Source organism: Ursus americanus, chromosome 6, assembly GCF_024610735.1.
Source record: "Ursus americanus isolate L20-20 chromosome 6, mUrsAme1.1.p, whole genome shotgun sequence".
Classification (NCBI taxonomy): Eukaryota; Metazoa; Chordata; class Mammalia; order Carnivora; family Ursidae; genus Ursus; species Ursus americanus.
Genome location: NC_142132.1, coordinates 37,964,261 through 37,991,993, shown reverse-complemented (window position 1 = coordinate 37,991,993; position 27,733 = coordinate 37,964,261). Strand labels below are relative to the sequence as shown.

General features: G+C 52.9%; 1 protein-coding gene across 5 annotated transcripts; it reads right to left on the bottom strand.

The window, feature by feature from the left end:
• Positions 1–623: 623 nt before the first annotated feature.
• On the bottom strand, positions 624–27,733 carry TMEM72 (transmembrane protein 72). 5 transcript variants are annotated; one of them, XM_087862922.1, is made up of 6 exons: positions 27,519–27,605; positions 21,431–21,609; positions 10,002–10,068; positions 6,069–6,140; positions 4,397–4,536; positions 624–3,019 (listed from the first exon to the last, which is right to left on the bottom strand). In XM_087862922.1, the coding sequence occupies exons 2-6, from the start codon at positions 21,471–21,473 to the stop codon at positions 2,541–2,543; spliced, it is 801 nt and encodes a 266-aa protein (XP_087719048.1). In that variant the 5' UTR covers positions 21,474–21,609; positions 27,519–27,605; the 3' UTR covers positions 624–2,540. The 5 variants fall into 5 exon arrangements, with proteins under 5 accessions (XP_087719048.1, XP_045665877.2, XP_087719049.1 ...); XM_045809921.2 differs by lacking the exon at positions 21,431–21,609 and having other exon boundaries at positions 27,519–27,733; XM_087862923.1 differs by lacking the exons at positions 10,002–10,068; positions 21,431–21,609 and adding an exon at positions 4,935–5,678 and having other exon boundaries at positions 27,519–27,604.

The following is a 27,733-nucleotide window of genomic DNA, read 5'->3' as shown; positions in this document are numbered from 1 at the left end:
CCCACGTAATAGGGGAACCTGAGACCAGAGAGGTGGAGAAGGTTGCCCAAGGCCAATCAGCATGTTAGGAGCAGCGCCAATGATCCCAGCCCAATGCTGTGTCTACTTCCCATCGCTCTGTTCCACGTCTACGCAACGTCTGCTCACTTTCTGCTGAGAAAGGGAAAAGGACAGGATAGGCTCAGCCCTTCTGGTCTGTGTTTCTCCTCAGGGATAAGGGTCATCACCACATCTTTATAGAGATAACAGTGCATAGGGATGTGGCTGTAGAGTGTCTTGGGCCGAGGATCAAATGGGGACACGTGGTGCTCACCTGCTGATCAGGACGTGCCACTTTCCTGTCTGCTCTACCGACAGAGGTGAGGGCTCCAGGCTGTTTAATGATCCCATCCCAGCTTTGCTGTGGCCGTTGTTGGCAGCAATAGCATGTTTGAGAGCTTTACTTTGTAAGCTGGGGAAGATCATAACTGTCCGAGCCTCTAATGCAAAGCCAGCAAACTCTTGCTTAACTGATGATGGGTACCCGGAAGCCCGATGTCTCAGGAGGGCAGGCACATCGTATCACCTGGAACTCCCAACGTGCGCCTCCCCTCTAAGACCCATCCCAAACAACGCTCTACTCCTCAGGTTGACAGAAGTGTTTATTAAACAGCTCTGATAATACACTTCGGTATTTGCTTCTTGTGACCTGGTCAGCCGTCTCCACTCTGCTGGCTTGGGTTCTGAGAACAGAATGGAAATGTTGGGTTCCCCAGAAACCTGCCATGCCTGTGCCCATCACAGTCCCCTTCTGCATGTGACAGGTGCAGGGCCCCTGGCTCCTCTCCACGTGGGCTCCTTCTGTGCACAGGGGGCCCGCCTGGGACGCCTGGCCCATTAGGAATTGGGTGCGTTCCCGTCTACCAACACCCACATCTGTTCTCCACTCTCCCCTGACGGTGGGCCCTCGGACTCTGAAGCTCTTCCTTGGTGACGGTTCACCAGCTCCACAGCTTCTGTCATCAACTGCTCATGCGGACATATTTATTTATTTGTTCTCACTTGGTTTTACAGGAGAACTGGGTTATCATGGAAAGAGGGCTGCTCATTTGGGATACCTGTTGGATTTGGGCCCCAGACTGATCATCTGGGGGGGGTCCTGAGTCCCACACATTTGCAAAGTAACTCCTAGGGGATGTTGAAAAGTGTACAAGAATGAACACATTTCTTCTCTAGACCTTAAAGCATGTGCTCTAAGGTTGCTCTGCGGAACCTGGGTGCTTGCACACACACACACACACACACACACACACACACACACACGCACACACACACACACGCACAGGCACACACAATGCACCCCCACACACTGGGAAACAATAAAACTGTCCCTTCAGATTGCCTGTTCATTGAGATTGCCTATGAAGAATCACTTGTCTGCTCTTCCTTGCAACTATCCCATGGACCAGAGGACACTTTTTAGAAACAAATACCATTTTGCAAATCTTTGAAGGAATATCTGATTGAAATTTCTTTGCTTGTTGTGGGTTAACTGTCACTTCCCTAGCCAAGCTAGCTGCCTGCCCACTTTCCTCCTATCCCTCCTCTTTCCCTCCTCTTCCCTCCCTTACATTTAAAACAAATGCATATGTATCACCTATTCTGCCACTGGGCTGCTGAGCATGGCCGAGCTGCCTCTCTGTGCTGTGTGTCTGGGGAGCACCGCCTCCCTGGTCCCCGCCCCCACCCCGCACACTGTAGGCGCTGTGTGCTGGGACCCACGCTGTTGGATCCTTGTCGTCTTCCAAGATCTTTTGGTTGACATCATCTGCTTGGAATCTCGGGAAAGTTCATGTGGTGGGGATGCGGGAAGTCCTCAGCGATGCTTCTGGAATGAGCCTGGCTTTCCCCGCAGTAAACACAGAGCGGCATTGTTTCCTGAAGGGCTCCGTAACTCCGGCTGCCCAGCGCCAGCCCCAGAGCACGCAGAGAATGCGGCCCACGGCTCCTGCTGCTCCCGGCCTGAGGGCTCGCTGCCTCGCCTTCCCGACAAGGGGAGCAATCTCACCTGGGGGGGCGGGATCTAGGGCTACCTTCAACACCTGCCTCGGAGATGCTCAAGGAGCCAACACATCCTTGGGCCTTCGGAGCTGGATTGCTGCATCAGAGATGGGATGGACCATGAGTCCTTGCTGAGGGCTGGGCCCTCGTGTCAGGAGCAAGAGAAGCCCATTGGCTTCCGGGCTGAAGCAACCTTATGTGAAATGGGACTGATGGTCTCTTGGGGAGAGTGCAAGGATTTCCCCGCTCCGTGTCCAGGAAGGAGGAACGTCTGCTGGCTTGAGGCAGCATGAGCTCCACCTGTGCCTTCCTCAAGGCCTCTGCAGGATCTCGATGGCCCAGCAGCCTAGCTACCATGGGGATGTCTGGTCACCCCTTGAAGCCCTAACCCGCGAAGCCCCCACGCTCCCTGGAGTGGCCTCAGATATCAGGAAACTCCAGGCAGGGCCGTCAATCTCTGCAGACCCTTTTCTGAGTGTCCCCCAGGCTGGAACAAGGCATCAGAATAGGTGGGTGTCTGTGAGAGCAGACAGGAAGATAGGGGCTGGTGGGGGAGGGATGATGGGGGTGGTGTCAGAGGTGGTCTCCTCTGGCTCACTGTCCCCGTCATCCGCGTCTTCGGTGAGAGACGGGATGATTCTGACCATACTGTCTTCAAAGTGCACCTGCTTCTTCTTGACCAGCGAGTCGGCTGGCTCAAGAGTCAGCCCCGTCAGGGTGTCTGGGCCCTGGGGGGCACTGGGCTTCTTGGTCCCCTTCAGGATGCTTTTCATGTGGATGAAGAGGGAGCCAGTGCCCTCCTTGAAGGCCCCGTGGAAGGTGTAGGTTTGCTCGGTGTCCCCGGAGCCGGTGGTGCTCACGGCACTGCTGGAGGGGTCCGTGTACTGCTCTGGGGGAGCCGGCACCTCGGGCTCGGCTTTGCTCTTCTTCCGCTTGCTCAGCAGGAAGTAGGCCAGGGCAGTGATGATGAGCATGGAGCCTGGAAGGGATGCGGGAGGTCAGGATGCTGGGCATGTGCTGGGGAAGAGCCAGAGGCTGTCTGAGCCCGCTCTTCCAAAGGGCAACTGTGGCACGCTCAGGCCCTCTGGGCTCCAGCCGGCACATCGAATCACACACCCACTTCAGATTCAGGGGACAGGCCTGGTGTGTGGCTGAGGGATGTCAGTGGGGCCAGTGCTGTGCTGGGTCTCACCCTGCTTGGCAACACGACGACCCTGGGCCTGAGTCCCCCTGCCTATTGACAGCCGACCCTGGTCCGTCTGCCTGGCCTCTCATCACCATGCTTGGCCGCCCTGTTAGGACCGCGTGCTGGGGGGCACCTGCCATAGCTGCAGTGGACCTGCTCCCTGTTTTGGATACTGGGCTCCAACTGCTGAACTGGGCTTCCTTCCCTTCCCAGAAGTGGGTAGATGCTCCTTCCGCAGTCTCCCCAGTAAACATGGAGGAAAGTGTAAATCCTACTGGGTGGGGTTGGCCTAGCATGGGTCCCCCTCTTGGGTGCACCCCCCCCCCCCCCAGTCTCCAGGCCAGAGGTCCCTCTGTCTCAGGCTGAGACTGCTGCTCTGGGTCTCCTGCCAGGAGACACACTCTATCCAGAGGAAGCCTCTGGGCGTCTCTCGCTCTCCAAGGAGTGGGAGGCTGTGGCTCACTCTGGCCTCGGCAATGCTGAATCCTCCCGAGTGCACCAAGGGCCATACGGAGTGGCCCTGAGATGCTACGACAGGCACATTTAAAGAAACCACCGGAAGGAAGAGGAGGCTCTGCCTTTCCACTTTGTCTCCCTGCGCGGTCTGCTTTTGGCATTTTCGGCGGCTCATGAGGAGGGACACAGCTAGGGAGCGGGGAAGAGGAGGGTTCTAGCAGAAGAGGTCATGGGCAAAACCGAGGGGTGGGAGCTCTGAGTCCTGGCTTCCTGCCGACTAGCACAGTCTGCGAGTTGGAGGGGAAGATGCGGAGGCTTTGAGGGTCTGCCAGGGGTCCCACCATGGCATGCCTTCCAAACCAGGCTGAGGAGTTTGGACCTGAATGGGTAGGCACAGGGGAGACATGGAAGGGTTTGGATGGAGAAGTGACCATCTCACACCCTCTGAAGGCTCAGACCACACGTAGGCATTGGAGGAAAGTCTCTGTGTGCAGCCACTAGACCTACATGACGGGACATTCCTGCCACTTGATCAGCATGACAGATGCCTGACTCTTCCTTGTCCCCATGATCTAGGCCAGAGAAGTCCATGGGGCCAGTGGGGGCCCTGGAGCCAGTGTCACCGAGGCCTGCGAGAGGGGGATTCAGCCCTTCCTGCTCAGAGCCCACCTGTGGTGGGGGCTCCCTGCCTCCACTGACTCCTGGAGCTCCTACCTGGGATGGTCACATGCCAGACCAGGACAGGGTGGAGAAAGCAGGCCACAGACAGCAGCATGTAGGCCAGGAACTTCTGGAAGCAGCCCAACCAGCGGGCTTTCTCCCTTGCTCTGTAGGCCAGGGACTGTTGTCGACATCTGCCAGGAGGAAGTCCAGGATTAGCAGGAAACAGGAAACAACCCAGAAAAGCCCCAGAACATGGAAAGCTATTGGAGTCTGGGATCGGGTCCTGCTGTGCCCATTTCTACTTAGTGGCCTCTGGCTAAACTCTCCCCAGGGGCTGGACTCCTCATTATGGGTTCCACAGTTAGGGGTCTTGCCTGAATCCTTCTAGAGGGCCCTCAATTTTTCTGAAAGGCGGCCTGGCCCTGTCTCTCTGTCAAGGGTGATGGGAGCTGAATGACACCAGGATTCAGCAAAGTTGGGGGAAGGAGAATAGGAGACTCAGGAGCCTGTTGGGAGGTCCCTAGGGGAGTGGAGAAGGAAACAGCTGGGACAGCTGTGTAGACTGTGCACTGTGCAAGCTGAAGGCCACCTGAGTGAACAGGCCGGAATCCAGCGCCACCTTGCTCACAGAGCCCAGCCTAGGCATGAGATGTTAGCAGTCCAGACGGGCTTCTTTTTAAACCGGCTCGTGGGGACCCCACAGGGGCCTGGCGGAGGCCTGATGCCGAGCGGGTTTCCTCAGCGGTGTTGCCTCTGGGTTTCAAAGGAGGAAAGGGCTTGCCTTTAGGTTCATCTCCTTCATCCTCTGCGTTGGTCTGGAGCAGGTCTGTGCAGGCTAGTTTGGGACAGTGGCGGGGGCTGGAGGATGATGCTGGTCCGGAGCACAGCCCTCCTCCCGCACACCATAGCCATGGCTCATTGGTGCCCTCTGGTGGACACTGTTTTGTGGCGGACCCTGGCTGGGAGAGGAGGGAGTCCAGAGCCCGGTGAAATGCCCCTTTGGATTCAGGGCTCCTTCCTCCCCTGTCCCAGAGAAGTTGCAAAAATCCCTTGGCAGTGCCACTCATCAGAAAGGAGGAAGCCTGTTGCCTCAGGGCTGGTGACCTTGGGAGGCAGCTGATGGCCTTGCAAGGCCCCGGAACAGCTGGATTTGAGGCCTGGCTCGTTCTCTGACTACCTAGAGACGCAACTGTTGAGGTTCTGAGAGCCGTGTTCCAGGGACAGCCCTTGGCCACACTGATGACAGCTTCTGTGAACGGTGCACTGCCGGACAGCAAGTATGAGCCTCCGTGGCTTCCCAAGATCCTTGCAGCCCCTGACTTGTGCCTGGGTCCTAGCAGGAAGAAGAGCCAGTTCTCAAATCTAGCTCGGCTTACTCCACGACCATCTGGCCTTCTGCAGGGTCCTCACCTCTCCATGGGTGCCTTGGATGGCGGGTGCTGCTACGGGCTGTTCTTGGAGGTGGGGATGGACTCTGCTGGGGCTTCTGGGTGGGAACGGGCCCTGTGCATATGCTTCACTCACTCCCCCGGTTGGGAGCAGAGAAAAGGGATCATTGGTCCTGCAGGACTGAGCCCATGTCTGGGCAGGGGCTGGCTGCACGGTGGGGGGGGAAGCTATCCGCAGTACTTCATGTCACCTGGGCTGTGGCCTCACGGGTGGAGGGATCTGGGGGTGTCTGGGGCCACGAGGTGGTAGAAGGGCTGCTCTCGAGGCTACTTACCGGAAGCAGATGGCCAGCAGCTGAGCCACAAAGTAGGCCCCTTCACACACGGAGAGGACAGCACCTACAAACCTGTGGTGGAGACAGGGAAGGGAGGTCTGGTGCCATCGGATCGGCCCTTCGCTCTCCCAGAGCCTGCTTTCTCACAGCATCTGGGGCTCCTGGCCATCTCCAGCCAGCAGACTGACCAGGAGTTTCCTGGCCTGATGCTGCCACCCAGCCAGCATCTGCCGGGAGCTGCGTCCAGGCCAGGGCTATGCTGGGTGGGCCTCAGTGGAGGGGTGCGAGCCGGGGCCCAGAGATGGGTGATGGAGTATAGGCCAGCAGGGGAGGCTGCCTTGACCCCGGTCCCTGTGTGACCACTGACAGTCACATCCTTCTAGCTACTCGTCACACTAGCATAACAGCCACTGCCGGCGGTGTGAACCTAAAGGCTGGATCTCTTCCAGACTCCTTTCCTTCTCCCTTTTGCCACTGTCCAAACAGTCTGAGTTTGGGCACTGCCTCCTGCCCTCCCCTCTCCCTCTCCTGCTCCTCCACTCTGTCCCCACGGGCTGCCCTTAGGGCTCCTTCTGCCACCGTAGTCTTCCCAGTCCAGATTGCTTCAAAAGCTCCTCACGTTCCAAGTGTGGTCCAGGGAACTTGCAACCAGAATCTTCTGGGAAATATGTGAAATCATAGATTCCTGAGCCAGCCTCAGACTTCACATATCAGAATCTTCGGGAATGGAACTTACGTGTTTTATTGGAGGGTCTTACCGGCCTATAAAATTGAAATTTCTTAGCATGCCTTTAAAGCCTTACATGAACATTCATAGTCCTCTGACTACACAGGAAACTACCAGGTGCCACAGGGCCTTTGCCCAAGCTAGCCCCTCTTGGAAGGACTCCTCTTTCCTCCTTTTGTCTGTCTTGGGACCTCTTGCTTCTCCCTGTTTTACTGTGTGACCTGGGCTACCACTCTGTAGATTCCCTTTGTCAGTTCCCTCCCTAATTCTTCCCCGCAGCCCAGGCCCACTCTGGGAATAGCTGATTGTGAAGTGCCCCATGGACATCCCTGGAGTGAATGAATGAGTGAAAGGAAGTGCTACCTCCCAGGGGAAGGTGGCTTGGGGCCACAGTTTCCTCAGGGACCTGGGTCTTGCCCCCACTACTGAACGGCTGTGTGCCTAGAGGCAAGGGGCTGGACCTTTCTGTGCTTCCGCGCCCTTGTCTGTAAACCAACAGTAATGACAGTGCTTCAACAATAAAATTGTTATACGGACTGAATGAGCTGATATTTGTAAAGCCCTTCAAACGTGGCACAGAGTGTTGACTATATAAATATTGTTATATTGTTAGTTATTATCATTTTTCTGTCTCTCTCCATGAGCATTTAGTACTTAAGCCCTACTTTCTCCTACTCTCCCTGTCTCCCAGTATCTCCCTAGCCCCTACTCCTCAGCTTTTAAATTGAATAACCAACATTTATATAACGGGCCATGTGCCAAGCGTGTTCTAAGGGCTTTACCGGTATCAATTCGTTTAGCCCTTCTAACAATTTTATAATTGAAGCACTGTAATAACCCTCAGCCTACGGCTAAGAGCATCGGGGCACAGAAAGGTCCAGCTCCTTGCTGTGGTCCCACAGCAGACCAGTAGCGAGTGCAAGATTTGAGCGCAGCCCTCAGACTCCAGAGCCTGTGCTCCTAGCAAGCACCCCAGCGCGTGTGCTTTGTAAAACAAGCGTCATTGGCTTTTTCTACATCCCGGGATGGGGGACAAGGAGGAAACTGAGGCTTGGGCAGCAGAGTGACTGGCCAGGTGTCCTGTCTGCTGCCATAGAGGCTGTGTTTCTTGAGGTCAGGAAGGTCTGGTCACTCAGGCGGGGCAGCGAATCCACGCCGAGAGCCCTGCCGTGGTAGCAGGATCCCACAAACCAAGGCCTCTTCCCCGGGGTGCCACACCAGCCACGCAGACCCTTCAGCCAATGGTGTGGCTGCTGTTTGTGGGTGAGTGTGAGGAAGGCAGTGAGGGGCCTCACGGGAAGGAAGGAGAAAGATGCGAGAGGAAGCTGGTGTGCAGAGAAGTGGAGCAGAACAAGGAGAAAGCCAATGATAGCTCAGTGCCTACGGGAGCCTGCTCTGGGCCTCGGCCAGTGCCAGGTCCCAGGGACCCAGGGGAGGGAGTGACAGTGTCACAGGGGTGTGCTACCATCGACCAAGGCTCTGAGTGTGAGGGTACACAGAGGCAGGAGTCTGAGATCTGTAGGGGAGACTGCCTGTGTGCAGGGAGGGCGGCAGAGGGGAGGAGAAGGGGGGTGGGGTGTTGCGATGGTCCCTGAGGAGTGAGTGGGGGTGAGTGCAGGGGGATGGGCCAGCGGGCAGTGGCTCCCATCCCCTGGGGCTGTGGAGCAGAGCTCGGTGGAGAACACAAACTAGCTCACAGCGAGGGGCGGGGGGACCTGAGGCTGGAAATAATATCTTCTAGGACTGGGCCACAGAGTGACCAGAGGGGCATGGTGTCTCCTAGGGACAGGCACAGAGCAGGCAGGAAGGGGCAGGGCTCTACTGGCTATGGAGCTGACCTGTTAAGTGACGTTTGTGGATAATCTAGGCAGAGAGAGAGGGGGAGAGGAGGAAGGCCAGGCTGGCTTCTGGATTCCGGGGACACAGTGTGCGGTGGCCAGGGACAGGCTCAGTAAGACATGCAGGGAGTTGGAGCGAAGAGAAGTCACTTGCAGGCAGCGGGGCTCCGGGCTCAGGGCAGGCTTCCCAGGGCAGAATGCCAGGAAGGAATATCGGGCTTTGGGAACGTCGAGCTTAGGGGGTCGGGTAAGTCACCCTGGGGGGCTCAACGGGGTGAGCAAGAGCTCGGAGGTGAGGTGATGTAGGTGAGTGTGAGAAAGAGTCCGAAGCTCCAGAGGTGTAAATTGAGTGACAAGAAATGAAACGGAGACCAGGAGATGGCAGAGGAGTATGGCCTGGAGGCAGTGGCAGTGGCTGAAGCTTCTGGAACGGCCCTCCGTTTCTAGGTGGCTAATTTCGTGGCACAGTGGAAATAGGCTAAAGATGGTTGGGAGACGGTGGGTGTGATGTATGTAGCAAATTGAAGAGCTGCCCTGAGCAGTGAGGCAGGGAGGAGGGTGGACGTGGACGGGGAGGAGGCAGCCTGGTGATCCCCACAGGCCAAAGCACAGGGGTACCTCGTCCCTCAGGATGGGGCTGCTGAGAAGCCGCTTGGTCAGAGCTGGTGGGGACCCCAGGCCGTCCTCCCTCTTCAGGCCACCACTGCACAGTGACGTCCTTCCTGCCGGCAGGCATCTGTGGAGGTGGCTGGCAGGCAAGAGAGGGCAGAGGCTAGGGAACTAAACAGACCCGGGCCTGAGTCTGGGCCCTGCTGCCCGTGTTTGTTGACACGGGCTGGGCTGCTTACTCCCTCTGAATCTTCTACTCCGAAAAATTAGGACAGTATGCCCTTCTCCGGTGCTGTCAGAGCTAAAGGACACAACCTAAATAAAACGTTTTTCTGTGCTTGGCATGCAGAAGGCTCAAATATATAGTCTTTGGAGCTGATTCTGCTCTCTCTAAAACAAGCTCAGTTCATGTTTGCTGAACAAAGAGATGATTGAAAAGATGGATGGGTGGGTAGATGGCTGGCTGGATAGTTGGTGGCTGGCTGGCTGGCTGGGTGGATGGATGGATGGATGGATGGATGGATGGATGGCTGGGAGGATGGGTGTGCAGGTGGATGGCTGGAAGGATAATTGTTTGATTTATGGGGTGATCTGACCAAAACCCTGCTCAAACCAGAGAATATCCTAGAAGCCCCCTCTACTTCGTCCACCTGTGGGATGAGATGGAGTTAGGCGGAAGGGGTGGGGGCTGCGCTGTGTTAGTCGACAGACTCAGAGCAGAGCAGGCAGGCAGGGAAGGGCACATGCACACATACTCACAGCAAATAGAAAGCCAGGCTTTTGAACTGCCCCTGGAGGAAGGTCTCAGTGCCCACGCCGATCAACACTAAGAGGGGAAGAGGAGAGGGGAGATTGGGCCCGGGTGCTCCAACCACATGGTGGCCCTGTGGGTGGTTCCCTGGCTGCGGAGTGAGCCTTCTCCCCGCGGGACTGAGAGCCAGGGTAGGCTCTTCTCCACGTGGCACAGGGATTGCTGGCTGGGAAAATACAAGCAAGCAGGGAGCCTTCTGGATCGGTCTCTGGAAACCAGAAGGGTTTCAGGCAGAACCCCAGAGGTCTTTAATGCCAGCCCCCAGAGCACAGATGCCTTCCCTTCTCTGCCCACATTGGTCGTGCCACCACGCCTCATGCCCCCAGAGACAGCTGATGCTCACAGGCCACCAGCCCCTCTGCTCCACAGCTGTCCTCCACGTGTCATGGCCTCAAGGGGCCTCACTGTCCTGCAGGCCATAGCCGTATGTGCCGTGTGTCTGGGTTCAGTGCTTGGCTGTGGGCGGGACCTCCCCAACCCCTGTTCCCTTGCCTAGATCACTGTTCTAGCTGTTTCTGTGACTGTGTGTTCACTTGCTGGTTTGGTGGCTGTATCACACCCTCCTGGCTCCTTGCTTTGGACCCAGTGCTGGTTAAGCCCCTGAGGGTTTGCTCCGGCACAAGAAGCCGATCAGCCTCGTTCCTCCTCTCACCGCTTCTTGGCAGTTGGTGTTTGTGCTCAAGAGCCTGACCTTCCCTTTGTCCAGGCTGAACGTTGTCTTGGACCCAGCTTTCCAGACTTGCTGGCTCCGGGCTATCTCCTCACAGGGATTCCCTTGCTCTCCCTGCTTCGCTCAATGAGCTGTGGCTCAGACCCCATCCGCTCACGGATGGAAACATTCCATAGACAGCACTGAGGTGTCCTGAAACCTTCCTCCAGGGCCACATGGCCCACTCACCAGAATTCTTTCTGGTCCTAACTGATTACACTGCGTGCATCCTACATTTCTCTCTGGGCTCAGATGACACACCCTGGTATGGGCCAAAGTGTGGCTTCACCTTGTCTCCCTCCCAGAAAATCAAAGTTGGCAGGGTTAAGCTGTCGTAGTTGGCTGCCTGTGTGTGGCTCTTCGTCTGTGCTGTCTGGGAGACTGCCTCCCTGGGTCTGACGACTCCTCTCCTCCCTGGCAGAGACCCTGGGTAAACTTCCCTCCCCGGTGTCCGGAGCCCTTTGTCCACTGTGGAAATGCTGCCTCCTGAGAAGCACTGGGCCACCAGCGCCTCCCCCTCACGTCTGGGGGACTGGATTGTGGAAGTACTTCAGGGAGAAGGGCACGGAGCGCTTCAATCTAGGAAGGGAAGCGAGGTGCCTAAGTATGCTTGGTGAGGGAGGGTTCCAGCACTCCCCTGGGCTTGGTCTAGAGCCGTGGAGGACACTGCCTCTGCCTTCTCCAGGTTCTAGATGGTCACTGGCTTGTACCAGGCGAGGGGCTGGGAGCGTTGGGCAGCCACACACCCTTCCAGAGCGTCGGCATAAGCTACGGAGCACTAATGCTTTCTACGCAATGGTCACGCTTGTCCTGGTCCCTGTCCTCTCGCAGCCCGAGACACAGGGAGATCTGTCCTTCCTACTTTACCGGGAGGAAAGCCAGGCTCAGGCAGTCACCTTGTGTAGTTCTTCCAAGGACACGTCAGAGAGTAAAGGACCTGCAGACCGAACTTGAGACTCTGGCTCCAGGTGGCAGACAGTTTCCTGATTCCCGCTGTCTATCAGTGTGTGTGCGTGTGTGCGTGTGATGTGTACCTGTGTGCGGTGTGCGTGTGCACTGCAGGCAAATGCCATCTATTTAGTTTTCAATGTGTATCCTGTCCTGTTCTTGGCATTTAGCATTTATTAACTTTTTAAATCATCACGACAGTCCTAAGTGAAAGTATTCTGTTATCCTCATTTTACAGAAGGGAAACTGAGGCACAGAGCGTGTAGGCAAAACCAACCTACCAACCTGGGTCATTCCAGCATTTCAGTCTCACATCTGCTAGTTAATAGCTGAGTCCCTCAGCCTTTCTGAGCCTCAGATTCCGCCTTATCCCTCTTGCACATAATGGTTAGAAGGATTTAACTAGCTGACTGAGGCCAAGCACCTCACAGGTACTCAGTCCCTTGCTCCCCTTCCCTGGGCAATCTTTGGAGATTTGCCTGGCCTTGCAGTGAGTGACCAGCAGGTGGCAGGAAAGGGTCTTGGGAACTCAGCCCTTTTCCCTGATTAGTTTGGCGTGTGGAGAGTTATTCCGGTGACTTTTGATGGGAACAAAAGGTCTATAGTCAAAGGGGCATTCTAGGAATGCCATAGTGGCAGCCCTGGTTTGCAGTTAAAAAAACAAATCGATGAAACAGCAGAGAAGAGAGAGAGGTGAGTTGGAACCCCTTTTTGTGTGTTCTGACCTTGGCAACCACGGGTAAGTGCTTTGCACGGAAGGGGGCAATGAGCAGTCCTTGGGCAGAGGCGGGAGGGTGGCTCTTTAAATACCAGACCCCGCAGCATGGCCAGGGGGGCCTCGAGTGTTGGGGAGACTGAGCCACGAGTTCAGATTGCCGTTCAGAAAGCGACCTGACCTCGGGGCTACAGGTGAGAGGCTTTGGTGATACTTGGCTGAGATGAAGCGGCAGACAGGAGGTGGTGACCGAGGGGCAGGGCCACGCTCTGGGTGCCCCAGGCCGCCCCCTCTCCCAGCACACTGGTAGCCACTGCTGGTCCTGGCTTCTGAGGGTGTGCCCGGGCGACCGTGTTCACCTGCTTAATACAAGGCTGCTGTAGGCACAGGAGCTCAGGACAACAGGGCTGGTTCTGCCCGGGGGGGGCACACAGGTAGGCTCCCCAGGCACAGAGAACGGCCTGTCTTGTCATTGAGGCCTGGTTTTTGTTTTTTTCAGGGTAGTGCAAGGCGGAAGCGTGGGACCAGAAGGCGTCGGGGTTTGGAAGCCCCCGGGTGTGCCAGCCCAGCGGCCTCTCGAGGAAGTCCCAGCACGTGCCACACACTGCACTAACCCCCCCCCCCCAAACCCCCTGCACGCATCCCTCAAGGTGGGAATCATCAACCCCATGTTATTTATGGAAACATCCCAGCAAGGCTCCTGGGGTGCAGCCCTGTGCCCACAGCGTGCTGGCGGGAAAGGGCAGAGGGCAGCCAGAAGCAGGGCTGATTCCCAGGGGCTCCAAGAAGCAGAAGAAGGACTCTGGTGGGAATGGTGATGGTGGGGAGGACATTTACTGGGGGGCTCATGTGTATGGGGGGTGTCACATGGATGAGACCCTTGTTGCCATGGGCAGTGGACCACTGTGTCCCCCAAGCCCAGCTGTGAATGGGTTTTTGTAACGTCTGCCACAGAAGGAGTCAGGAAACGACCACCTCACTGCCTCAGGGACCGGCCTGGTGCCTAAGCTGCGGGGGTGTGGTGACCACCCGCCCGAGGCCTCTGGCGAGGGGCCTGCCACCTGAGCAGAGTTCTCTTCTGCATGTCAGAAGTAGCCACAGCCGAATCTCCGTGCCCAGGGCAGTTCCACCCAGCAACCCCAGAGTTGTTCTGGTAAGCCAGGGTCCAAAGTCCCCAGCGGTCAGCCTGCGCCCTCGTTTATGGCACATTTGGTGTGCCAGGCCGATGGTCGTGGACCCAGGAAATGAAGAGCTGTGGAGGGTGGGAAAAGGCCCCAGCACCCTGCGACCCGGCCGAGGGCAGGCTCCATTCCGTTTGGGAGCTGAGGACAGCCCTGCAGAGAGGGAAGGCCCCGTGGGGCCAGGAGCACGGAGCAGCATGAATGAGAGTCCGGAGCTGCTGTGGCCGTGGTTCTGTGGGCTTCTCTGTACAGTTCCTGAAACCGGGTAAGGTCACAGGTTCTGCCCTGGGGCAGTGACAGTGTGGCTTCCTGGGCCCACACCCTCAAGTCTTTTTGCACCTTGCAACTTCCTTCTACCCCTCCAAGGGAGCCAAGTCCACTGAGAAAGCTGTGCCCTGTGGTGCTGGGGGAAAGCCCTGTTCACACAGTTTGGGTGCAGACAAGTACCCTGGGCATTAGACCTGCTTCTGCAAGAACTTACTCTCCTCCCTAGCCCTTATCTCCCCAAAGGCCTCCTGGGCTTCTGAACGTCACACCAGTTGCAATGACTAAGGAAAGGGAGCCAGGAATGGTCTCCTCGTGAAGATATTCCTGCTGATCCCTGGGGCAGCACCACTCCCAGAGACCAGACCTGGTAAACCACTTGCTGGGCTCTCTGGCAGAAAATGGGAATCGACCCCCATGTACTTAACACTGTTAGGTGAGGGAGACACCCCTAATTATAGCAATGCAATTTGGGGTTTCTTTGTTACAATAGGATGCATTAGATGGAAGCCACCCACAAAATCTTTGCAACTCCTCTCATCAAGAGGTGGAGTCTAATTCCCCTCCCCTTGAACATGGGCTGGACTTAGCGACTTGCTTGCCCCGTAGAATGATATAGACTTACACTGCTGATTCGCAAAGAGCTTCCGCCCAGCCCTCTTCCAATGCTTGTTCTGGGGGCAGCCACCCCCCACGTAAGAAGTCTGAGGCTCCTGACCACCATGTGCGAGGAAGCCCTAGTGAGCCATGTAGAGAATGCTAGAGAAAAAGAGAGAAAAAGAGAGAGAGAGAGATGCACAGCCATCCCCCGCTGGCTCAGCCCTCTCCACCAGGCATAGACGTGTTCAGTGAGGAAGTTTCTAGACGACATCCCAGCCCCAGCACGTACGAAGTGGAGAAGAATCAATGAGCTAAACCAGCAGTCAGAAGCAAAGCTCCAGACGTTCGGCCCCTAGACAAGCCTTTGCAGCCACCCCACCTGAGCTCCCAGCCCTCATGCCGCTGAGATGAGCGTCTCCACTGTTCTCTGCCTGAGCTCCTGAGCCACAACATTTCAATCATAATAAAATTGATGTAGCCTGAAGTCACTAAGGTTTGCAGTGGTTTTATTATGCGGCCACAGATAATTGGAAAAGCAGCTTATCCTATTCTCTTAACTACCTGGGATTTTTGGGCCCGAGTCCCCGTGTCTGGTCTGGTCTGTATATTGACTCTCAGCAGGGAGCCTGCCCCCAAGGTCCCTTGGGCCTCTGGCCCTTCTCACTGGTCCCCAGCTTGGTTGTCAGAAAGCCAGCTTGCGGGCTCCTAGGTCCTGCAGCACCTCTCCCCCTGCTCAAATTCAGGCACAGCCTGGGAGACGCAGTCCCCCAGGAGTGGGGTGGTGTCTGGGGACTGCTTTTGGGCTGTAGAATCCTGTTGGTGGTATGATATCTTGGGATTTCATGCAGGATCAGTGAGGCTCTGCCTCATAAAGCAGCTTCCTTCCACAGAGTCATGTCACAAAGATTCCCAGCGGAAAAGTAAGGAAAGCAAAACTTGAGACTCCCTACCGCAGGAGAAATTTGTGAACCGAATCCAGTACTCACCCCAGACAGCCACCGCGGCCATTGCCGTGGAAGCTCTCAGCCTGCTGTTCTCACTGACCTGTGCTGGGGACAAGCTGGCTTGGGAAGGACCAGAGTTCCACGTGACATAGATGCAGGACTCCAAGATGCTTTGAGTGAGGGTCTGAATTTTCCTAAATGTTTTTTCAGGGGGCTAGTTTCCAGAACTGGGGTATTTCAGAAGCCAGGAAACAAGCATGAGGTGCGGCCTTGAAGTGGAAGAAGGAGCGGTAGGTGAGAAACGGGCCTGGTATGTGAGAAGAGGTTCGGTCATCCTGTGTCCTGCGTGTCCGTCTCCCCAGGACTGCATGGGTAGACTGCCTGCTGTCTCAGAGGCCTCCTGTCGACCCCATGGATGAGAATGGGTACAGTCCTGGCTTTGTGGAATTGGGGACCTAGGAACTCGGCCCCGTTTCCAGAGTTAGGCAGGGCTGTCTGTAAGACACAGAGACCTTATGGCATCCGGCAGAGCCAGGACGAGGGACAGGTGAGCAGGGCACCTGGGCATAATATTTAAAGAGGCGCTTACTCTAAGTTCAAGAAGGTGCTTATCGTAAATTTAGGGAGGCACACCCCAAATTTAAAGAGGCGCTCAACCTCCACGTAAGGAGGCGTTCACTCCCAGGGCCACGGAGGGGGCATCACTGGCTCCCTTGTGATCACAAGAATGAGTGCCTCCAGCCCTGGCCTCTGGCGGTGTTCGTGGCCCAGGGTTTGGGAGCCTCTAAGCTACTTGTGGGATCTGGCCTGTACTCTTGGCCTCCTTCCTCCTGACCAGGTAGCCTGGCTGGCAGCTCTGACATCTGCTTTCACAGGGCTCTAGTTCCGCGTGACCTGGGCAACCCGTATCAACAATTCTCTCCAACAAATGACCCTGAGGCCTTTTCGCAGAGCTGGGCATGAAGATAGGAGCTGACAGTTTGACGGTGGAAACAAAAGTCAGACATGTTCCCAGAATCAGGGCTTCATTATAATCTACTCTCCGTAAGAAGGAAATTGCCCACGAGAACAGCCTAGGTTCCTAGATGTGTTGGACTTTGTGGTGCAGGTGGGAGGGGTGCCCGGCAGAGCTCAACGTAACCACCTTTATACCACCATTAAGCTGCCCGTTGACTGCTTCCGTCTGGCCCTGTTATCTGTCCCCTGGGGTCCTGTGACTCCTCGACCCAGCCGAACAGAACCACAGTAGGAACCCAGCCCAGTGCTGTCCGCCCCACCCTTCTGTCTTACCCCTCCTGCACACCCCCCGGGGGCTGCTTCCTTGGCACCGGTTAGAGCCCACTCTTCCTCCACAAGCATTTATGGACAAGCCTGGCCTCCTCCCCTTGTCCCCTTCCCTCCCGTCGCTGCCCCTTGTGTCTGGGCCGAGGCCCAGCATTTTCTTCTCCCAGGGGCCTGGGCTTTCTTTGTGTAGCTTTCCGGAGTGTTTTGTTCTCGTTCAGATTAGCAGGGATCAGACGTGTGGGACCGAGAACCCACGGCGCGCTGCCTTCTCCCGGGCATCCCGAAGCTCTGGTATCAGAGTGCAGGGGGGAGCAGTGAGGGTGCCGCGCTGTGGCAGGGAGAGCACGGGGCTGCATCAGGGAAGCTGGGTCCTGACTCCTCCAGCAAATCATCACTCTCTCCTCTGCTTCCTCTTCCGGAAAATGCAGATAATAAAAGCATGCATAAATGGTCGTGAACATTCAGTCTTAGTAAATGATAGAGTGTTGTGCAAATGTAGATGGTGGCTAATAGAATTATCAGGAGAGGAGGGTTGTTCCTGCCTGAGAGAGGCAAGTGTTCTCAAGGGGGAAGAGAGGCTTTATTCTCATCCTTTCCTTCCATTAATACACATCTTTATGGTGGCTAAAGAGCTCTTCTCAATACACCGATGGCTGTTCATTGATTTTCCTGTCTTAGGTCCCTTCTGCAGGCCTGGCCGGGGTTTAGTAGTCCAAAGCCCCATGCACTTCAGCAACTCTTGCGTCGTGTCCTCTGTGCACCTGCTGGGGAGGCCAAGGGCTTAGGGCCAGTGTGCTCACGAGGATGTGGCCTGTCCGTGGTGCTGACTGCTGAGGGGCTATCCTGGCGGCCTCTGGCCTTGGGCTGCTTTTGTCCCAGGACTGACCTCAAGGTTGGCTGTAGGTTGTCTGTTCTGACTCCATAGCTGGGTTGAGTTTTGATATCTGTCTTACATTCAGTGCAGTGCCCTGGGGGCCACAGAGGTCACTAAAGGTCACATTACCTGGTTTTCCATGCCAGACAGTGCTCTTGGCTCTGGATGCCCGGGAGGAAGGAAGAGAATGTCATGTTCATCATTGCTGAGGGCAGCCTCATAGCTCACCCTGTTATAATTACTGTTCCTCTTCATCCTCAAGTCTGGTGTGTCTCCTACTGGTCTTAAGGTCTGTAAGGACATGTCAGGTAAGGATGGTCCAGCTGATGACAATGGCTGGGGATGGTTTACGTGCCGAAACCGTCATGGCTGATTGTAGAGGTAAAAGCTAGATTTGCACCATTTCTAAGAACATGAAGATGTTGGAGGCAGTTGCTAAGAACCCATTGAGAAAAGAAGGTAGTAGCTGTAGGTTTCTTAACTCAGGAGAAGCTGTGGCAGAGTCTAAGCCTGGCAGGGAGGTTTACCTATCTGTTGAGAGGAGTTCAGTGGATACATAGGAGCCAGGTTTCAGAGACACTGTGAGAAAGGACCAAGATTTTACAGTGGAAAATTCTAGATATTCAAGTAGAAGAGATTTTAGAGTATAGCGTGGCACTCAGTACACCTCACACCTCTCACAAGCCTGTGTGGGGAGAGTTTCCTGAAGGCAAGAGAGTGCACCAGTTTGGATTCTCTAAACTTGATTCTCTAAACAGGAGTTATAGACCAAAGTTGACCAGCTAGGAGGTCTACTTTGTTTGGCCTTCTAGAAGGCCTGGTGGTAGATAGCAATAATGCTCCTGTCTATGTCCACACTGGTTGTTACATGACTTTGCAGTCCTCCACATTAAAGTGAAGTCTGTTCCCCCCACGCCCCCGCCCATGAACCTGAGCTCAGCAATGTGACTTGCTTTGGGCAAGAGGATGTTACCAGGCCTCACGCAAGCGGAGATACGAAATGGGTTCGTGAACCGGGCCTGCTGTCTCCTGCCTCTGCCATTATCATGCACATCTACCTGAGCCAACCTGCCAGAACATGAGGAACATAGGAAGCAGAATGGCCCTTGTTTCCTTGTAATATCACCTTCCTCCCCTTCTGTCCACCCCCAGACAACCACTGATCTGCTTTCGGTCACTAGAGATTAGTTTGAATCTTCTAGAAGTTTATAAAAGTGGAATCATATGGTAGGTACTCATTTTTGGCTGTTGACTTTCACTCACTATAATTATTTTGACATTTGTCCACGGGGTAGCATGTATCCGTAGTTAGGCCTTTCTATTGCTAAGAAGTCTGGATAGGCCTTGGTTAGTTTATAACTCATCTGTTGAGGGGCATGTGGGTTTTCTCTAGCCTCTGGGTATTACAAATAAAGATGCTATGCACATTCACGTACAATTTTTGTGTGGACATTTGTTTTCTTTCCTCTTGGGTACAAAGAGCTGGGAGAGGAATGGTTGGATCATATGGTAGGCATGTGATTAATGTTTTAAGAAACTGCCAAATCATTCCCAAAGCGAGTGTACCATTTTACATCAGCATCAGTGGGTCTGAGAGTTCCCCCTCCTCGCCAACACGCAGCACTCGGTGTGCGGGGTCTCTTTATTTTAAGCCATTCTAACTATATGTAGTAGAATTTCGTTTTACTTTTGATTCGCATTTCCTGGATGACTGATGAGGTGGAACACCTTGTCACGGGCTTATTTGCCATCATATCTCTTTGTTAACTTGATTTCTCATTCCCTTCACATCGTATTTCAAAAAGTGAAGTTTTTAATTTTGATGGCATGCAATTTATCCATTTGTTCTTTTATGGATTGAACTTTTGATATTGTAAATAAGAACTATCTGCCTAACTCATTACACAAGTTATCATTACTTTTAGATAACAGGATAAACCTGTTTGTAGTTTTAGGAGCGCGCCTGGGTGGCTCAGTCCGTTAAGTGTCCGACTCTTGATGTAGGCTCGGGTCATGATCTCAGGGTCGTGGGATTGAGCCCCGTGTTGGGCTCCAGGCTCTGCACAGAATCTCCTTGTCCCTATCCCTCTGCTCTTCCTCCCACTCCGTGTCGCTTTCTTTCTCTGTCTCTCTCTCTCTCTCAAATAAATAAATAAAATCTTTAGGAAAAAAAAATAAAAGTTTTGTGGTTTTAGGTTTCACATTTAGGTCTATAATCCGTTTTAGTCTTTTTTGTGTGTGGTACAAGGTATAAATGGACATTCATTTTTTGGCAAATGGATATTGTTCAGTACCATTTGTTGAAAGAGTTATTCTTTCTACACCAAATCGTCTCTGTACTTTTGTCAAAAGTCTGTTGTTTATGTATGTGTAGGTCTATTTCTGGACTCTATTCTGTTCCATTAATCTATTTGTCTTTCACTGTGTCAATACTGTATTGTCTTAATTTCTGTGGCTTATAATAGGTGTAAAATCAGGTAGTGTTAATGTCCTTGATCTTTGATTATAAAATTGTTTTGGTTGTATTAGGATCTTTGCTTTTCCATGTCAATTTTGGCAACAGCCTTCAAGTGTTAGAAAAAACTCTGTTGGGATTTTGACTGGGATTGCATTTAGACCATACAGCAGTTTTGGGAAGAATTGACGTCTGAACAATGTTGAGGCTTCTGACTCATGAGAAGGATGTATTTCTCCATTTATTTAGGCCTTTTGACTATGTCTCAGCATTTTTTTTTTTTTTTTTAGTTTCCAGTTTACAGGTTTTTATTTACACTTTTGGGGTCAGGTTTATCCCCAAGTACTTCATATTTTTGATGCTTTTATAAATTACACTTAAACTGTCTCATTTTGTAGTTTTTTGTGGCTGGTATGTAGAAATATGATTGGTGTTGTATATGGATTTTGTCTTCTGCAACTTACTAAACCCTTTATTAGTTCTAGTAGCTTTTCTGGTAGCTTCCATCAGATTTTCCATAGATGACCATGTCATCTGTGAATAGCAGGTTTTTCTTCTTCCTTGCTGATCTGTATGCATTTTATTTTTTTCTCTTGCCTTATTGTACTGGTTAGAATCTTTAATACAACGTTGGCTAGAAATGGTGAGAGTGGACACCCTTGTCTTGTTACTAATTTAGGAGAAGGACATTTGATCTTTTACTTGTAAGTAGCTGTAGGGTTTTTTGGTAAATGTTTTTTATAAGCTGAGAAAATTTTCTTCTCTTTCCAGTTTGATGATAGTTTTTGTCATGAAACGATGTTGAATTTTGTCAAATGCCTTCTCTGTACCCATTTTCATAAGAACATAAGGTTTTCTTTTGTAGTTTGTTAACGTGGTCAATCACATTAATTGATTTTCAAATATTAGAGCAACCTTACTGTTTCCCTTGTTTAGGATATACTATCCCCTTGACGTTTATTTTTTTGATTTGCTAAAACATTATTCGGACTTGTACATCTGGGTTTTGAGGGATATATGTCTGTAATTTCCTTATGATGCTTTTATCTGGTCTTGGTATTAGAGCAACGTTAGTTCTACAGAATGAGTTGAAAAGTATCCCTTCCTTTTCAGACTTCAGGAAGGGTCGTGTAGCCTAGATGGTATGCCAATATGCTACTTGGTGATGATATCATTTACACAGCCCTGCAGGGTTCACTAAGACTATTGAAGATATTGCCTCTACCACAGAGTAGCATCTTTCTTGTAAGGAACTACAGGGGAAATTTCTTCTAAGTCTTGATTTCAAGTCGAAGTATTTGCCCAAGGTATTTTCCTCTTATTCTTTCTCACGTTCAAAAAAGAATGCATCTGCCCACCCTTCCACAAGACAGCTTTCCTGGTGCCAGAAATAATGACCATACCTCCAGATATGTCCATCCATGCCATATAACCATGCTTCTTCATCGGACCTTCTCCTGGCCTCTGTAATCTAGGAAGGTTCAGGGGGAGCCCACGGAAGTCTCTCTCTCCTCAGCATCTGCCACTTGTATTTAAGGACAATCCTTTTTGATAATAGCCCTCTTCAGATGGTTGTTCAGAACTAAGGACAATTTTAAGAGAATTGTCAGCCCATAAAAACAAACAAACAACAAACAAAAAATGAGGCTACCATCTTCCTTCTGATTTGGTCACTGCACGTAGTATAGAAATAACCAAATCCTGTGGGCTGATCCTAATGACCCAACCTCAAAATGTGAAGGAAAATGTTACTCAGGAAAAGACTTCATGTTCTAACTCTTTCCTCACTTTGCAGCTTCAAGGGTCATAGATTGCCTGGTTCCTTTCCTCTGGTCTTCCTTCTTTTTCCATCCTTCAGGAAGAGCCCATCACTCATGCTATGCGGTCCCTGGGCTCTCCACATTCCTCTAAAAATTCACCAGCACTGACTGAGAATCTACGTGCCAGGCAGTTTGCTGCTTTAGTCACTGTTTCGTTCAATGCTCACAACCCCAGAAGGTAGATACGCTCATTATCCCCATTTCACAGGTGAAAAAACTGATGTTTAAAGTGGTTAGGTAACATGCCTAAGGTCACACACCTAGTAATTAGTAGAGAAGGACACAAATTCACCCCTCAAACTCCACACTGCTGTGCTTCATGCTAGGATGTGTATTTTTGGCTTGTTTCCTTAGTCAGACCATGTGATTCTTAAGGGTAGGGGTCACAGTATCCTAATCTATGTGCCTACATTGTACAAAGTGGGAACTCAGCAAATGTTTGCTGAATAAATGAGACCTAAATGGAGTTACAGATTCTTTGTTCTAAATCTAAGGAAGACACGGGCATAAGGAAGTAAAGAAAAAATGTTTGAACCAAATCATATGATCTTTCAGTGGTAGAAGAGTGGAACAGAAACAGGGATATTTCATTTACTCATCAGGACAATCAGATCAGAAAAGAAAAACATTCAACATCCATTTGGAAGATCTGAAAACAATGTGGTCTTGCTTAGGTAATAAATCCGCTTGTGGACATGTTGAAGTGCATGAAGCTTCCTTAGATGGCAGGAGATGGCCACGGGGATACACATTTAAGAAGGATGGAAACTAGCCTGGAGAGCCCAAGATGGCTGTCTTAGAAGCATTAGTTTTTTATTTTTATTTTTATTTCTGAAGGCTTTGATGGGGTAAGGTCAAACTATGCATTTGCTGTACTCTTTAAAAAATAATGAGAACATCTGGGTTTAAATGCTTCTTTTGTCTTAGGCTATATTAATAAGCCAAATCTCCATTTTGAACTGAGTGTTGGCAAAGAATGGGGCTGTTGGGAATGTGGCTCTGTCCTTTATGTAGAGAAGAGGTTAATGGGTCAAAAACCTGGAACAAACCAAAACGCCTAAGTGATTCCAGGTTGATCTAAAATCGTTGATTTGTGAGAAAGAGCACATTAGCCTGACAAGCGGGGCTCATTCAAAATGGCCTTGCCTTGGTGCCAGCCCATTTCCTTGTTGGCTGTGTGGTGCCCTTCTCTTTGGAGCAGTGTGCTGACAGCCCCCGGATGTGCCACCGCATCACTGCCCTGGGAGTGGGCAGACCGGACCGCCAATACCAGACCTGCTGTCTCCTGGCTGTGCGACCCGCACCAAGCTCCTTGAACATTCTGAGCTTCGGTCTCCTCATTGGTGAAATAGGCCTGAGATCAGCGTTTGGCCCCCATAGACACTGGTGGGGCTTTAGCGAGGCCATGACTTCATCTTACTGTTGCTGTCAGTTATGCATCTCTGGACTCATAGATGGAAGGTCCTGCTGTGATAGTTCCCTCTGGAAATGTGAGCAGATCTGTCTGTCGTCTGATGAGGTCCAGGAGTGGATTTGGCTGGATGGTTATGGTAGTGCCAGTGAAAGTCTGCACGGCAATTATTCAGAGAGCGCAAATGAGCAACCGGATCAAATGTCGGAGTCTTTAGACTTAGGAAGTGTTCGGTCATGCTTACTGTGCTTCGGTGTAACTGTGCCCACCTTCACCATGACCCCGCCTGCCTGAGCCGTGTAGGGTACGGCCTCAGACAAGCCTCTCTCTACCCTCTGTGTGTTTTGTATCCTGCATCTTGGGGTTGCCAAGCCATAGAAAGACGTGCCTTTTAGCCTGATTTAGGTGGAGGACACACTAATTAAGAGAAAGGCTCAGGAATAGACCCTCATCAGTTAGAATTTGCCTCTTTGCTTCCTGGTTGTGGGACCCTGAGCAAGGTGTGTCTCCAAGCTTCAGTCCCCCCCCACGTACAGTGGGGGTGACGATGGGCATGATGATGCTTCAAAGGCTAGTTATGAGGGTGAAAGGAAATACCACATTTAAAACATGTAGCACAGAGCTTGGTTCACGGTAAATCCTCAAGCAATGTTTATTATCAGCTATGACCCCAGGGTAGAGCTGGAAGAGTGAAGAAAGCCCTCAAGCGCTGGCAGTGAGAAGCCCCGATTTGAGCCTCCTTGTTCTGAGGAAAGCTGCGGGGGTCTCCACAAAGGGCTGACACGGTGGGCTCTTTCCATTCTCTTCCCCACAGACGTGGGGCCGGGGCTGCGGAGTGGTGAGGAAGCACATGGAGATTCTCCCTCAGGGATTAAGAGGATTGCAGAAGGTCAAAGGGAAGCCAATCCTGCTCTCCAAGAGCAGGGATGGGGACCGGTCCTGTGGGACAGAGAAGGGGCACCCTGCCCCTCTGTGCTCCCATCTCGGTAAAACGCACTTCCCAGCTTCCCTTTCCTGATGGTTGGTTTGTAATGACAATAAATCACAGGGCCGAGCATCCTCTGGGGCCTGAGTCTCTCAGGATGTCATGGCCCTGCCTTTCTGTGGACAGAGTGAGAACCTGCTTTGAGGGTTGGACAAGTGGATGCCTGGCATCTGTATGGGGAGGTGTGGAGCACTCACAGTCTGCGTGCAGTTCCTCAGTTGGGTTTGCTTCTTTGGGTGACGCCTGGAGCCACATCTCAGCAGGAGAGACACCAGTGGTCACACACGTACACACGCGTGCGCGCACACACACACACACACACACAATTTCAGCTGGTACTTTCCATGCCTATAAGAATCACCTGATAATTTCACACACACACACACACACACACACACACACACACACACACACACACACACACAGAGCCTTCCAAGCCAGGGAGGTAATGCAAATGAGTGAAGCTAGCCAACTGTAAGACAAATGTTGGGGAGAAGCTCTGTGACGACCTGGAAACCTTATAAGTGGCTCAAAGTCATTAAGAAAAGTCTCATAGGAGAGAATTTTCTAATTTTAGAAACACTTCAGCTGGGTGCTGTCTGCTTGTGGCCTGCCTTCCCCTGTTTGGCAGTGGCAATGCTTGGTCAGTGCCCACTGGTGGTGTGGGGCTGGGCATGGGGTGGGGCAGCAATGGCCCGTGGGACCCCTGGACATCCTGATGAAGCTTTATTCCGAGTGGCTGGGAGGAGAAGATGAGATGAACTTAGCCAGCCAGGCCACCGCCACTGGGCCTTGCCATTCTGGTGGGGCCTCCTGGGGTCTGGCACCCTTGGAATCTCTAGAAGCCCCAGATCCCATCTACAGAGAACGGGATCCAGGGAAGAGGCTGCTGGACTGGCAGCTGCCTGGTCTCTGCAGGTGACATTCTGAGCGGCCTTGGGCCACATGCTTTTCCTAGCTTCTGGAGGACCTACATTTCTTCTCATAGAAGGACCGGGGGCTACTTTAGGTCTCCTGGGCTTTCTGCAAAGTGACAGCCCTTGTCTCAAGTCTTATTTCCTTTCTAGTAGCAGTGCTACTGTAAATGGGGCCTGGACTTCTCAACAGAGATTTCAACAACAAGAGGCTTAGGGAATAAGGAATTTGCAAATCCTAAACACTGGAAATAGGCCAGGAGTTTAGTGACGCTGGAAGAAACTTGAGATTTGCCCAAGAGCACCAAAGCCCCTCTCTCTAGCTTCCCACTTGCTCCCAGCACTCTAGAAATCTCCAACAAGATTATTGGAAAGCCTGGCCATTAAAAGGCATCTCATGGCCTATTTTTAGCCTGGATCCTATATCAAAACCAAGTGGAAGGCCCATCTTCCGCATTAACAGCGGCCCTCCGCACAGAGATAAGAGTTGTGGTTAAGAGGAACAGCGTGTGTGTGCGCGCGCGCGTGTATGGCTGCAGACCCTTCCACTGGCTGAGATAAATCAGACATTTAAACTGTCTCTTGCTAGGCTATTAGAAAAATAGATATATCTGAAATCGGCTTCCTGACAGGAGGCAGGCCTCAGCTCTGGGCAGGATGCAGCAGGGGGAACCATCACCAAGTTATCTGACAGCTGGGAAGGGTACATTTTACCGATCTGGAAACCAAGGCTTAGAGGAGAGCAGGGTGGGCTCAAGATCAACAGGGGTGAACCAGGACTTGAACCCCAGACACAGGAACCCTATTTAGGTTTACCGTCCTCTCCCCAGCGTGGGAAGCTGTATGCCTTCGCAGTCATTCCCTTACATGTAGGTGACAAGTTGGTTCCGGCGGAGGCTGGAATGGGCTCCCCCACCAGCCCGTTTACTCGGGGCCCTCAGCAGAGCAATTTCAGACCCTTCCTGGTATCCACTGGGTAGAGTTTCCTACTCTGGGAAGCAGGGAGTTCCTTGGCCAGAGTCCTGGTCTTTTTAAGAGTTGAGGCATCTGGGCTCCGGACCGCCTGTCCCTCTGATCTGCAGTGTGACCTTGGGCAAGGTCGCTGTCCCTATTTGGGCTCAAGTGCTCCATCTTGCAACAGGAGGAGTATCATTAGACCTTCTTCAACAGTTAACTTCCTGTGCTGAGGACCTAGACTCTAGAAGAGCCTGCCGGCCAGCCTCCCCACCAAGCTCTGAACCGGGTCATGCGGATTTCTCCCAAGAGGTGCATGCCCTCAGTTCCACTGAGCTCTGCTCAGTTCGTGCATCCTTGACCCTCCAAAATACCAGGCTAGCAGGTCCTGATCGGAAAGTGCTATCCTAGAGGGGCCGGGTGGCTCTCCCAAGGTCACATATCAGCAAATGACAGGGCAGGGGCTGGAAGAAGCATGGCTGAAGTCTGAGCTGGGGGACACTTCCTATTTGCCAAGACTCATACTGGATTTTGTCCAGTGGCAAGGAAGGACTTGGCGATCGATGTGTGTCTCTTCCTTGTTCCCAAGGGACAGTGGAGCCTAGAGCTGAGAGCTCAGAATCCTGCCTTCTCACTTCCTGCACACAGACTCTGACCATGCGGGGGACCTGGGGGTCTACAAGTTGGGAGTCTGCATTGGGGAGGGGAGCAGGCAGAACTCAGGATCGTGGCTGCTCTGGCTCTGCTCTGAGAGTCGAGCTGCCCTATGATCAGGCTGGGTGAGGGTGAGGAGTCCAGCATAGGGAACCGTTTCGACCCCAGACCCACGGTGTGTTCCTATAGTCAGACCACAGAGAGGGGGCCTGGGTTGCTACAGGACTCTCTGTTAACGGGGTTAGAGTGGCCAAGGGAAGCCCAGGATCTCCACATCCTGTCCCAAGAGCTGGGAATTCCCTTTCCATGAGATGGAGCTGTGGTTCGAGTACCACATGATGGGCTCTGTTGCCCGTCTTCATAACTACACAGCGAGGCACCCGATTCTCACATTTGCCGGGTCTTTCATGCCTTCAGCGTCAGCTCTCACCTCCACCTCACAATAGCCCTCAAGGAGGAAAGGCAGACCCTCTCTACTCATTTGCCAGATGAGGACGCTGAGGGCTCCCAAGGTCACATGGGTGGTGGCTCGCCAGGTGCACATTCAGCACCAGGCCCCCTCACCCAGGCTCAGCCCACTGCACCTGCTGCTGCCCTGCAGAGCAGTGTTTCTGGAGGCATTGGGAAGAAAAGTGAGGGCAGATGTGGCCGGATGTGTCCATCTGTCCCCAGCCGGCTGGCTCCCACCCCTTGAGCAGCCTTGTCTGCCGTGCCCAGGGCATAGGGGACCGCAGCTGGGAGGCGGGGTCTTACCTGCCGCAGTGGTGATGCCCAGGAGCCGGCAGGTGTATTCCAGACCAGTCCAGAACATTTGCAGCTTCATGGTGCCAGGGTTGAGGGCAGGGTCCCAGTAGGGTAGGCAGCAGAGGCTCCGGCCTGAGATGCTCCTGGATGCCCGTGTGCAGGGGGAGGCTGTGGCTGTCGGCTCTGGGCCCCCGTGCCCTGGGGCCCTGCCTTCCAAACCAGTC